Genomic DNA, 14,161 nt, shown 5'->3' on the forward strand with positions numbered 1-14,161 from the left:
CTTCTCCTTCTTTTCTCAGCCAGTTCTGTATTAAGCGAATGGTGTAACGACCTCGAGTCAGGAGCGCGCTCTTTGTGTCCCTTTAATGCAGGCTCTCTGTGTGATTTAGGCACAGCGTCTGTTTGTCACCACCGTATAGACATATATATATAGAAAGTACATATATACGGAAATACAAGCTCTGCAAGAAACCCAGCTACTTGTGCTTATACATATATACAAGTATGGAAGGTAACCAGCTCCTTGCGCTCGGAGATTGCAAGGGTTCAGATGCGGGTAGCTGTCTTCGTTGCAGAGCTTGCGTGCCGAAGCCAGCGGCAGCGGCACCAAGTCCTATCATAACCGCTGTCGCTTACAATCATCCAGTGTAGGCAGAAGGTGCGTTTCTCTGGCCGTGTGCTTGGCGCCGAGCCACCGGGGCGATGGCGCGAAATTTCAATAATCGGTGGCCAAACCTACTCGCTTTCGAAGTTTTATGCATTCTTTTTATACACTTTCTAAAGTTTCGCCACACCAAATCATGCTTTTCGAATCGCGCATAATGTAAAAATATTAAGCTTCCAGAATTGCTAACACAATGGGACGATACAAGTATCTGCGGCAGGCTGTCAAAGCTGCTTCCAGCTATGCACGGGAAGAAATCCCACGTAATCATAGTGTGGGGCAGTGTGCGTTCAAGGAGGTCCTCGAAGTAGCGAGCAGCACAATACTTCTGTCAGAATGTACACTTGCAAGCAACTGATAGTTACTTGGGAGGCAACTCATAATAGATGGATAGGAGCGGAAAATCTCCGCTCCTATACGCATTGCGTATAACAGGGTTTGTTTGGGGTATAAGGGATAGGTTTTCATACTTAAGTGACATTACCCCTCGTCACGAAATTCATACACGCTGCGATACTGAAAACCGCGATACCAGTGGATTCTTTTTCATCACAAGTCATCGCCACCATTGTAAAAACAGTGAGCCTCCACGTACGTAGTTCTCCACGTACTCACTCCTTTTCAATGCACGGCACCTCTTCGCTACCTCGCATGTTAGGTTAGTCGCGGAATTCAGGAGAGTGAGCATGCGTCTCTTCCAAAGACCGAGCATGCCGTACAACATGCAAGCATCTAGTCGCCACCCCTGCCATTCGTAAGGAGCGTGATGAAGCGCGGTCTTCCTCTTTGCCCTGCTCTTCACAAAAGCAAAGAGTTAGGTGGCCTCTGCCAAGGTCCACTACACACCGGGATCTTCGTCGCACTCATTCCGTTCCTCCCTACAGAGGAACGTGCTATTCTTCCCTTGGTCATGATGGTCATAACAAACGCCATTCGCCGAGTCTTTCTTGCGTGCGTGCGTAAAGCCTCAGGTTCGAGGCAAGCCCCCATCCTGCACTCAGTACAGACACCCAGCGTCTAAGGGTATTTGCTGCTAAGCAGGGACTGGAGTCCGATCCCGGCCGCAAGAGCTTCTGCTCCTCATGATGGAATAAAGAAACAAAAAATTCATGTGTTCACGGACATTTTCGCGCTCATCTCAAAAAACTATCCAGACAAAATTATTTCCATGATCTAAAACTCGTACAGTCTCATTGCCGAGAATGAGTTTCAATCATTAAAAAATGTGTCAGTAACCGCTGTTACTAATTGACGTTCACATTAGCATTGAGTAGATCGACCACACGCTATGGGCAAAGCCAGAGCACAAGAATAGGGAAGCCCGCATTTACGGCGACAATATGAATTTTTCCGGTTATTTCAACAGTTTCGTGGGACGTAATGTGAAATATTTTTTTTTTAAATTCATGTGCAGTATTAAATGCCCGATTTTTCCAACCGGAGCAAAGTAGCGTTTGCCTCACAGCGTCCAGCAGCAATTCGCGATACGTATAATACCAAGTGCGCCGCACGAAGGGAGATTGCAATGCTCTTTTCATTAGCGCATAATACTGGATTTTCGGTATCCCGATGTCCCCAAATACAGAAATTGTGAATGTGGAATTGCCCGAACTATTCTTTAGAAAATACATATGTTCGACTAGGAAGCCATTCTTTACCTGAGGGTTTTCATAACGACCACCTAACGTTTGCATTACGTGTGCAAATATTGCGCCTTTGCCGAACGCCATCTTCGCCGGAAAAGAAAGCCCCATCTTTGCTAAATGGGCAGCCGGAAAATTGTCCGGCAAAGTCCACTACTCCATATAAACTAGCAGTAAACACGTAGTCGCACTGTCGTTTCGGAAGTGCAATGCTAGTGCTAAATATTGCCTTGACAATGCTGCTAGTAAGTTCCAGTATTTCTATATATTCTTCAGGAATTTCTACCAGGCAAACCCAGAGCAAAATCCAGGCATAGAGGAAGAAACGAAGAATCGCCCTCCAACTCCGCGTTCGCCTGGAAGCCAGGGCATCGATCCGGTGGTCCCAGCAGGCTCCTTCGTCCACGAGAACCCGAGAACCAGCCTCCAAAGCTAAGAAGCCCCGTCCGCCTTCTCTTCCCAGTATGGAGGCGGCGACAGCCGTCAGCGCTTCGCCTAACGCCACTGCGACACCAAGGCGTCGCCGAAAAACAAACCAGAAAAAGTCCGCTCGAGAATATTCTGCCAAGACGTCCCAGAGGACATTAGGTGTACAGCCACCTAGCCCAAGGAAGGAAGCGGACGGCGAGGATGCACAAGCTGGAGTGCATGTAGCATTCGTTCCTGCAAAAGCGCCCACGGCTGAACCTACCGCCACTCAACAAGATCCGAAAACGGCCAATGAGGAGGCAGCCAGTCAACTGGCGCTTGTTGCTCCAACATCCGGTCCGGCAGCCCCGATGGCCGAAGTAGTAGCCGCCGGGAGCCATGAGCGTCTGCCCAAGTCCAGTTTAGTGGACCACTCCCAGAGTCCCCTTCGGCAAAACAAGCTATCTCCGCGGATGCAAGTGGCCGCGCGTATCAGTCTGGTGGCGGCCGCATTCGTCGGTGTCTTGTTGCTCCTCGTTCTTGTGGCAAAAGCTGCAGGAGCGATCGGGAAGCCGCGATTGTGCGCTCCGTCGGACGCAGGCCTGCTGGTCAATCTCTCCCTCGGTGCCATCCGAGGAGTGAAAGTTGAGGCGGAGGACGGGCGCAGAGCTCGCGTCTTCTTTGGCATCCCGTTCGCGGCCACCCCGCCTGAAGAGCAGCGATTCGGGCCCGCCCATGAAGTTACAGAGCTGCGCTCAGTATTCCTCGCCGACAAGAAGGGCCCTGGTGCGTCCATGTGTAAATGCTTCATGTTGTCATTTTTTAATATCAATGCTCCATCGCAGCTTGGACAAATAATGTTATTTAAGTGAGGATACACTGGTTATGAAATCAAAGTTTTTGGCTCATCAACGTGCTTTCACTCGCGCTAAAATTGCTTCTAGATCCTCAGTTTCAGCAGAGAAATTTTATTTCCTCTGCAGAACAATTTAAAGGACAAGGTGAAGGAATTTTCCAACCAAAAGAGAAGTTTCCCAGCAGCAAATACACATTGTATCATTCCCGTGAACTAAATAGTTTCGCAATACCTAAAACAGAAGCGGCGCAATACGTCAACAGAATTGGGCCGATGCCCCGCCGCCATCTAGGGCGTGATGGTGGAAGAGCGAAGAGTAGAGGGGAAGAGCGGTGGCGAAAACCGGCCTGAATACGTCATAGCTGGACTTCCGCCTTGAGCGGCCGCCTGGGCCCCGCTCTTTTAGTACTGTTTCTTCTAGGGGCTGGCCACCGGAAAAATGCTGCTCGGTATATTTTTGTTGATGATGATAATTATAGCACTTATTTGTACGATTTTATTGCTAAAAATTTGTATACTTTAGCACGAATGCAAAGCGAAACATCTTTACCGTGCCATGTTCCCAAGCGGAATATCACCATGCCGGGCAGTTTTATAACATGCGGAAGCGACAGCCGAGGTGGCCGTTGTTTACGACAGCAAATATACTACCCTACGTTGGACACTTTGTAAGACGCTCTAATACGTCTTTTTTTTTTCTTTTCTGACAGCGACGGACATGAACGTTCATATGTGATGCTATAGATAGGAAGGATGGTGAATACCAATATGCTTTGGCTCGGGATGTTTATTTCATGTTTTAGAAAGAAAAGTTCCATCTGTTCACGCAATACCTATCTTTTAGATGCTTCGTTTTCTCCTTTGATGCAGGGCTTAGATCTGTTTTTAGAAATCCGACATTTATCAAAACTAATGCAAGGCTCAAACCCTGATGGAACTTCTCTCCCGGTAAATAGGTAAACAGTATTCTTACTACGTAAAAGAACCAATACCAATACATTACTTATTGTCAAGCATATGCCTCCTGAAGGTAATATTTGTGTGGAATGGTAAAATACTCTTCCGAACCACAAAATTACCCGAAGTTCGCGAGTTGCTAACGGCCGTAATTCTTTTCCCCAGGGTGTGTCTCAATGTCACAACTTCCGCGGTGGCCCAGTGGCTAAGGCGTTGCGCTACTGAGCACGAGGTCGCGGGTTTGATTCCCTGCCGCGGCGGCCGCTTTTCTGATGGAGGCGAAAAGCAAAAACGCCCTTGTGCACGAGATTTCGGCGCACGTTCCCCAGGTGCAAGATCCCCAGGTGGTCAAAATTAATCCGGAGCCATCCACTACGGCGCGCCTCATCGCCTGCGTTGCGTCGGCGCGCTAAACCCTATAATCATTTAATCAAATCAATATCACAACCTGTTGTGCACTGGTTGCTGTTGAAGCTCACATGTGCTCCAGCGATGTTCGTTGCCGGGAAACACCCCAAAGCAAAATGGCCCCGGAATCGCGATGGCACTAAAAAAATGTAGCAGCGACAAGTGCGTATACGGTCTTTGTCCTACTGGAGGTAAATTATGAAATATTGCTATCGTGAAAGAGGCCAACGATTTATTATCACAACCCTTTGGTGTGTGTTATTAAATATAACGTAACTACAATCTAACTGCGTTGTCCGGCTGGTCTGTTATAATGAGGTGGCCGTACAGCTACAGCATAATACACAATGCACGTGCGACCGTCAACCCCCCGTTGAGCCGCTGATGCTGCTGGGCCACCCGTATCCTAAAATATTTCCAAAATGAATGCAGGTAAAACAGGCACGCACAGTGAATCGAACAACTGCAGGAACCGAAAACTCACCGAGGCGCCATCAAAATAGCGCGCGGGCGCGCTCGTGTGTGAGCGTGTTCGGGGAGGGGGGCAACTAACAAAGGAAGTTAGGCAGCAGAATCCATTTGTATATTTATGCATCTACCGATAGCATAAGTACTGTCCCAAATGAACGATTGATTTTCGCGCAGGGCACGTACTTGCTTTTCGCTCGTACATTGTTCGTAAAACACCGCTGAACCCTGAGAATAAATGGTGCGCATAAATTAAAAACTAGTTTATTCCTCTGTAATAGGAATCGGTAAAGCACAAAAGTGACATATGCAGCTAAATGTGCAGCCGAGCATGATTTGCGGTTCGGCGGTTCTCTTGTGGGTGTCCTCGGCGAGCGACGTCGCGATGGCGGGTCCCTTCGGCAAAGGTATACCATCATTTCCTTGATGGATATGACGTCAGGGAAATCTTGGTGTATCCGGGCATAAAACAAAAAATACAAACCCCGAAAACGAACAACCCTAAGTAAAACGTACTCTTTAGTACTAAAGGTTGCTTCCCCGCGAGAATACCCTGTGTGCAGGGGTGCCCCCTTTACAGGCCGCTTGCTTCGTTGTAATGGCGTCATTTTCGTGACGGATATGACATCAGTGAAATCTTCGTTTATCACGGAAAAAACACATTCGTGTAAAAACAGTTGAGGCAGTACTTAATGTGTACGTAAGCAATACAAACACCCTGTTCTGCTTGCCCAGTTAACACATCTGCTAACGAAACCCTCTAGCCAACGCCACAAAGGCATTGCTTTGTGATTGTCGGTCATGTAAAGCGAATTGAAGCTCCAAAATGCTTGCACCAACACGTTGGGAAGTTAGGAAATTAAATTTCAGTCATCTCAAACAATCAACTACAAGCTATATCACTGAAAATGCTGGCTCCGCTACTGCGGGATCGTTTCTAACGCTTCCGACAGCCAGCGCGGTAAAAGGGTGTCCTCGGTGTCCTCCCGTGACGTCATGAAGCGCTCGACCAATCATAGGCGCCAAAGTATAAGCGAGCGCCTCTTTCAAAGGATAGCGCGCGTTTTGCAAGTTAAATGGCGGCTGGACGCTTGTATGATACATTTCAATGTGATATCTGGAGCCAGCTTGCGCGAAACTATATAAACCAGCCTCTAAAACATTTTTTATGCGCTTCAGCTTCACTTCCACTTCCTGAAAACACAAAAAGTAACAGGGGCGCGCTTCTTCAGCAAGATCGCGGGGAAGTAAGCGCAATTTTGTATTCGCCTACACAGAAATGAATATTTGACCTGGGGGCGCTTTCATTCACAGTGGCATTGCCCTGTGAGTTGTAGTTTATGGAAGATAAAGCCGTGTTGTTTTTCTTTTGTCAGGTTTTCGTTACGTGCAACTATGTGTATTTTTTAATCTAAAGCTCATTTTATTCCGTGCTTTCATGTGTGTGCATAATTCTTCCTATTGTACTTGAACAATGTTTCTTTTATTCCCGCTCAGCTTGCGTGCAGCCCAACATCTACTCCTTCGGGCAGCACGAACCTTCCAACCTGTCGGACGACTGCCTGACCCTCAACGTGTACACTCCCGACGCCTGCTGGCTACGAGGACGGGAGCCTCTGCCAGTGCTGTTTTTTGTAGGCGGTTACATGTCTCACACCCTGGGCTGGAGTGGCGCGTACGACTGGCAGAATCTGGCGTCCAGGGGACACCTTGTCGTTGTTGCGCCCAACCATCGGATGGGCGTCGTCGGCTACTTGAACAGTGGCCAGAGCGCCACTTCCAACATGGGCGTACGAGACGTCCTCCTTGCCTGGCGTTGGACGAAGGAACACATTGCGGCCTTCGGCGGGGATCCGGACAACGTTGTCCCTCTGGCTCACTCGTCCGGAGCCGTGATGATGACCGCCCTGTTGGCCAAGCCACAGCTCGTGACGGCTAAACGCGCCATCATACTCTCGCAGAGCCTGTTCACGTTCAGTCTGCCGCAGACTGGGGATATTGGCCCCAACAGGACCAGGAAGGCTGCCCTTTTAGTAGGATGCTGTGAAGACTCCACCTGCTCTTCACTTCCACTAGATGGTGAGAAGCCTTTTTCTGGTGAGTCAGTGCAATGGATAGGCCATTAAGGAATCAAATACGCCTTCAGAGGGTGCCCTGCGCCATATTGTTAGTCCCTTTACCGCAAAACCTATCCTGTGTTAAAAATCAATTCAACCTGAGTTTTCAGCTTTTAAAGAGAAGGGATTTCTAGGTCACTTCAGAGTTTAGCATTGGCATTGAGGAGATCTATTATTCGTTGGAGCATACAGAGTAGATGACTGGCGTAAAGGAGTGCGTATGTAGCAACGATGGAATGAAGTTTGAGAGAAAGTGCGCTATTTCATAGAAACGTTTTTAGAGGTTCTGTTGTCTCGCCTCAGACCCGATTACGTGGGCTGAGGCGGTAAAGCGTACGTCCGGATTTGAGGGTTTGCACTGACTCGTAGGTGTCACCCACGCTACGCAACGTTTTGTACCGTGAGCTACACTGGCCGAGGTTGAGCAGTTTCGCGTGGCTCCTGGAGAGCAGTGCTGCACACGCGCGAGGAGCAGTGACGTAACACGGCGTCTCTCACACACCCCACGCGCCCAGCGTCTTCTCCAACCTCCGTTCCATACGTGGCAGCCCGGTCCACTTGATGATCATGCGAGGGGTGGCCGGCTGTGGAACCGATGACTCGTGCGTCGCAGCAACACCGGCGTGCGCCTGTGGAACCAAGTTAGCTCTGGGGCGATTGGTGACGCTGCACCGGAGCCGCTTGATAAATATACATGTGTCACATAATGTGTATACCGTGTGTGTGTCATTGAAGCAGAACTAAGCATGATAATCAAGCTAATCCTAGACAACCAGGAAAGCTAATAATAACCAGCTGAACCTTAGCTTACGTTACATATATCCTGGCATGGCCGAGGTAAGCCACAGCTAATTTGGTTATGGAGGAAGTCGATAAGGCGCTCTATGTTGCATTGCAACGGTTTAAGCGCGAACTATGCAAGCATATAGATTACTGCTCGTTTCTGGTCCGGTCCGCTAAATCGTATCGGACGCGTGATGATGTGCTCGAGGTGTTTTACAAATATCGGGCTCGGGCAGTCATTCACCTCCCACAGAAAAATGACTCATGTTTTAAAGCAAAGCTTTTTACCTCAACCCTTTAAGGGGTCTCTCGCGACCATTGGTGTCAACAGAAAACTCCCACGAACAAATAAGGTTTTACTGGCACCGCTAGGAATCGCACCTGGAACTAATACATCAACAAAGCGAGAGCGCGTCGTCTTGCCGATTTAGCTACGAGCCCACGCGGAGACGGGGAAGACAGGAAGTGCACTCACCAAGCACTTCTACGGGTTTACCCCCTGCATTCTCGCTGAATGCCACGCGGCGACACGTGACCTATTCGGCCGTTGTGCACTCCGCCCACGGCCCGTCTAGCGGCCATGTGCGGGCCTTGCGCATGGGATATGAGTTACAAAAATTAAAGGAAGCTCACACCAACGCATTACACCTCACTTTAAATACGCCAATGTTCTAAAGCCAGCGGCCTCTAGTGTTCACGTAAGAAACCACAGCTTGTGGGCCTGCTCTCTATGGCATGCCAAGGAATAAGGCACACTGCAGTTGCGTGAAAGAACTGTTTACTTACATCCTCCAACGCGCTGTCGCCCGTCCGGGCATACACACGCACACCATCTCCAAAACTCTCAGCGGCCCGAGTCCGAGTCGCGCGCGCGGTTCTTCTTCGCACGGCATCACCCCCCACCGCTCTCTGTTCACCAGCGTCATCCCTCGGGCGCCGACGTCTGAGGACAGTCTGAGGGCGCCGAGGACAGTCACACGCTTGTCAGGTTCAGGGTCATAACCCAGCATTCTCACTTTCAGAGACAGACCCTACCTTCACGTTACCCTGACCTTTCCAGAGAATGACAAACTACTCTACGGTTCCTTCCCACACCCGACGCGTCTTCACTTAATGCACCCGAAACGCTACGACGCTGATTGTAAATTTTGCTCAGAAGTAAACATTTGGCACATAATACGGGTGTGCGACTTTAGCCCTCCGCACCCTCCTCTCTTTCCGTCACCTAACCAACAAGAGCAATGGTTGTCCAGCTCCTCTCTGCCTACCCTGCTTCAGCTGGTGGACAGAGCACCGGCGGTGCGGACTGCATATGCCCTGCAGTGAAGAAGGAACCACTCCACTGGGCCGCCCTCTGGGCCGTTCAGAAATCTGAATAGAAGTTTTTCCTCCTCCTGCTCCTCCTATTCATCTTCCTCCTCCCACTCCGTCTTTGCCCCCGATCTCGTCACCTTCGTCCGCGGCGGCAGAGACGGGGAAGTAAGATTGTTTAACACCGGGTTTCAGCTTCCTTTAATTTTATAAAAAAGAGTTTCCACTGATGGGCTGCACCAATACAACTCAACCAACCACCGTCCATGCATCGTGCACTGATTTAACCTTACCAAGAACATCTCTTTGGAGTAATAAAGGGTGTGGTTAAGTGCATTTCACTTCTCTCAGGTTTCACTATTTGTAGAGCGACGTGAGTGAATTTAAGTGACGTCGCATGGGTAATCGGTGATCTGTGACCTCATACTGCGCTATCCTTTTGTTATTCTCTTTTTATTACCTTTTTATTGTCTCGTTTACTTCCGTCAGATATGCCAAACTGTTAGGCATTGCTTGTGGTATGAATGGGTGCTTGGAAGTGCGTGTGCTTGTGTGTGTTTAGAATGGGTAATTTTCTTCGTGAGCAACTAGTATTGTGTTTGTGTGTTTGTGTGAATTTATGTCAAAATGTGTAGTTTTCTTCGTGTGCAACCATTACTATTCTTATTTTGTCTATGAGAGATATGTACATCATGTCTTGCTTGTTTTTGTTTCCGTGCGCCAGCGCAAAGGCACCCTGGGTGTTTCTGGGCACGCAATTGATTGATTGATTGATTGATTGATTGATTGATTGATTGATTGATTGATTGATTGATTGATTGATTGATTGATTGATTGATTGATTGATTGATTGATTGATTGATTGATTGATCGATCGATCCTGGTTTATGTTCCTAATTTGACCGAGGATTTAGAGACGCGCTGTTGCGGAGTGCTACGGATGTAGGCCACCTGGGGTATATGCCGCGAAGGAACCCTTGCAAGGATGCTTTTTAGTGAAGCTTATTACCCCACGTAAAAACCCCTGAAACGCATGGTAGCATACCTCTGAGCTTCAAAAAAGTGCCTCGTGCGGTAAAGGTAAAACAAGCACCTCAAGCCATTTCGCGCCGCCGACGGAACGCCACCGACCGAACAACTTTAAGCAGACCACCGCTTCCGCAGTGAAAGCGGCTACTCGCTAGGTCGTTCCGAGCGGAATATCTGGAGAGAGGAACGGCCGCGATAAAGAGCAAGGGCGCGAATCATGAGTAAACGATACGAGAAGACGCTCGCTGTATCAAAGTTCAGCGCCCACTCGTCACCGCAGGGGCGCAGCGCTGAGCAGTGTCTGTGTTTTGTCTTTCCATGCAATGATTTGCGGCTTAACGGCTCACTCTAGCCCGAAAACCCAGCTTCGAGCGACAAACTTGGTTCATCCGCGTTTAGCCATAGCCAAATTTGTGGCTACGGTTACAAGTAGCCTGTCCGAGAATCAGAACGCTTTCTTGGGAATGGCTGTCGTACATGCTGCCGAGAAACGACATTTTCTCCTACCTTTCGCGTAAATTCAGTGTCACTTCTATGCCGCGTGCTAAGCTTCGCTGCTTATGCATCTTGATAGTGCGGAATGGCTGCTAAATCTTTCGTTTTCCCCTTCCCAAGAAAAATGGTTCCTGCGGCCGGCATCGAATCGTTTTCCTGTGCCAAATGTTCCCAAAGGACGCAGATTTGACATCAGTTTGTAATGCTCATTTTTTGGATGAATAACGAACAATGTAAAAAACAATGAAACAGAATCCGCACTCATGCAAGGTCTAAGACACTGTCATGAATACAGGTCAGAAAGAAGGAAGCATTGCATTTCACGATGTAGTCATCGCGTCCTCCTGACCATCACCGCTCGTGATATGCAAGCATCCTGCTCTGTGTTCATCCTCGCAGTTCTTGTCTCCTGTCTTTCCAACATCAACGCGTCTCAACTAGCAGAGCAGATGGCCTCTGGCCTCTCTGAGCTGGACGTGATGAGCGAGCCGTTGGGGTTGAAGCCGCGGAGGCTGCCTGGCAACCACGGCTTCTTTGACGGGATGCGGCTGCTCGTGGGCAGCGTGATGCACGAGAACGACCGCATGCTGCTCACGTGGCTGCGGCATAGCAACCTGACCGACGCCCCGATGAGTGAAGCCATTGCCAGACTCGTGGACGCTTTGGGCTTCCCTTCGAAGTTCGCTGCTTTCATGAAAGCGTTTGTGGGAGTCGACAGCAATCGTGAGGACCTGCTGTCCAAGGGGTTTCAACTGAGTACCCGGGTGCTGTACCATTGCCCGTTGACTGAGTACGCCGAGCGGGCCACCCGGGCGGGCGCACAGGTGTACTACTTCGTGCTCAACGAGGAACCGTACCCGACACCCGACCGCCTCAACTACTCGTCGTTTGGCGATGACCTCCTATTCATTTCGGGGTCCTCGGCAATCGCTAACGGAAGCGCCACACAGGCCCAACGCCAACTCTCCATGGACCTTATGGACAACGTGGCCGCTTTCGCGAAAACGGGGTAAGTAATATGAACTCAAGCTGTAATATGAACTTTTTACCGCTGAACTCCTCATGCCTAATGTTATAAGGTGCTAGCTTGGTGGAAGATTGATATAAATTGTACTGGAGCAATTTGCCCAATGGACTATCCCCTGTGCGTAGTACAAAACGTGTAACCGACGCCTTTTATATCTATCGAGTGGAGCAGCGATAGGGACTTAACTGCGGCGCATAAGAGTGAACACAAATTTGTTAGTAAACACTATACGTACATCAGTCAAAATATATAAAGATTATCTGTATCTACAAATCTATATGAAAATCTATAAAATTCTATCATCCGGAGCAGTGACAGCAGCAGCAGCCTTTTTATGCACCCTCCACGACAAGGCTCCTCCTTTTTTTCGGTTTGCACAACGCCAAACATGCTGCGCCTGCACATTGGAATAATAAACGACATTTATTATTCCGAAAGCGTTATGCGGCCCAGTAGTTGAATGAAAAGCATCGGCCGAGTGTCTGCTCGCTTCGCCGCTAATGTCGTTGAATGGCAGTAGTCGTCTCCCGTCGCTCCCTCTTACCGCCAGCCAAACTGCCGCCTCCCGCTTTGGCCTCCAACGATAAACGCTGTAGAGGTATGCTGGAGTCAATTCGCTTCCCCATTCATTGTGCTCATGTGCCATCTGTTGACCTCTTGTTACTGTTGCAGCTCGTGATGCCGCCACGAGCTCGAGGCTCGCGTGCTAACCCTTCTTGTTTTTTTTTCACTTCAAATGGGGTTAACGCGTTTTTTAGTATCGCAAGAAGTGAAGCCTCAGTGTATTTTAACGTTGGAGCTGTCGTGGGGTTGACCTTGACGACAGTCTCGGGTGGAATCTTGCCAGGCTCTATCTTGGGAAGGTTTTCCCGCCGCGCTAATGCCGGTTCCAAGCATATACAAGCAATTCATACCAATGAAACAGGCCCCAGCCGCCTCATATTTTTAAATAACACGGCTCATTCTGGCCCTAGTAAAACGTATTCGCCGGGAGGCTGAAAGGAACACTGAAGTGAATTTCTCAAGCTCCCGTTTTTGCTTGCACTACGTAGAATAGCTCAAATGAACACAATTTTCACTGTTCATCCGAGCGATAAGGCGGCATTCATTTTATAAAGCCTGAAAGAAGAAAAACTACCATGCGCGGTTTGCGGTGACTGCACCAAATAACCGCGGTGACGTCAGGTAAAGGTGCTACGTGATGGGACGATGTCCAAGATTAGCATTCAAACAAGTTTCGGTTTCGGCTCTGTGAAACAATACGCTTGGCGTCCAACGTCATCGTTGGATGGGCATTTTCGATATCTCAGTAATCACCAACGATGATGATGGATTGATTTTACTGGCGCAAGGCCGACATGGGCAAAGAGCGCCAAACACAAAGTGATTTGATAGGAGAGAACACGAAATAAAATCAGTTAAAAACAATGCGCACGGCTGGTGTAAAGGGCCAGGGTGAAGAACAAGAGTGGTTAAAAATTAAATAAGGTGGCTGGTGTATAGGACCAGGGGTAAAACTATGGGTGATAAGAGATGAGTTGTAAGAAATGAACTTCAGATAGGAACCTTAAGGTTCGCTGAACAGAGAACATGGCTTCATCTCCTAAGAAGTATGACGGGTGTGGTGGAATATGTCGTGTGTGTAGTTGTGGGAAGTGTTTTCGTCGTGTAATGTCGAGTGCCTTACATTGTATGAGGATGTGGATCACGGATAGGGCCTCTCCGCACCTGCTGCACAGAGGTCTTGGAGACCCCGTGAGAAGGTGCGAGTGCGTTGCATGAGTGTGCCCTATCCGTAATCTAGCCAAGGCGACTTCAGTGTATCTATTACGTGTGTCGGTGGTGTATGGTCCCAAGTGTGGTTTTATTACATGTAACTTGTTGTCTGTTTGTTCACTCCAGTGCGTTTGCCATGTTTTGCGAAGTTGTTGTCTGATGTGTGGTTTCACGTCGGTGTAGGGTAATGTGGTTATGTCTACTGTATTCGAGAGTGTAGCAGCAGCAGCCATTCGGTCCGCTGCTTCGTTCCCGGCTATACCACTGTGGCCAGGGACCCAGCAAAGAACCAGTTCAAACTTGCGTACATACACCGACATAATACCCTTGACTGTTAGATTTACAACGTGATTTTTCGAAGACTTTGTTGACGACAACGCCCGCACGACACTGAGGGAGTCTGTATATATAATGGATTGTGGGATGTGACTTTGAAGTATATGATTGACAACAAGAAGTAAACCATAAGCCTCTGCCGTAAATATACTAGTATGACTAT

The 14,161-nt window shown here is 48.8% G+C and overlaps 1 protein-coding gene across 1 annotated transcript; it reads left to right on the forward strand.

Moving 5' to 3' along the window:
- Positions 1-2,806: 2,806 nt before the first annotated feature.
- LOC144175406 (acetylcholinesterase-like) lies at positions 2,807-12,565 on the forward strand. The gene is made up of 4 exons (XM_077704487.1): positions 2,807-3,221; positions 6,622-7,221; positions 11,259-11,868; positions 12,559-12,565. Exons 1-4 carry the CDS (start codon positions 2,807-2,809, stop codon positions 12,563-12,565), a joined length of 1,632 nt encoding a protein of 543 aa, XP_077560613.1.
- Positions 12,566-14,161: the final 1,596 nt, after the last annotated feature.

This window comes from Haemaphysalis longicornis, unplaced genomic scaffold (genome assembly GCF_048455015.1).
Source record: "Haemaphysalis longicornis isolate Haplotype H1 unplaced genomic scaffold, Haemaphysalis longicornis Haplotype H1 scaffold_3, whole genome shotgun sequence".
Classification (NCBI taxonomy): domain Eukaryota; kingdom Metazoa; phylum Arthropoda; class Arachnida; order Ixodida; family Ixodidae; genus Haemaphysalis; species Haemaphysalis longicornis.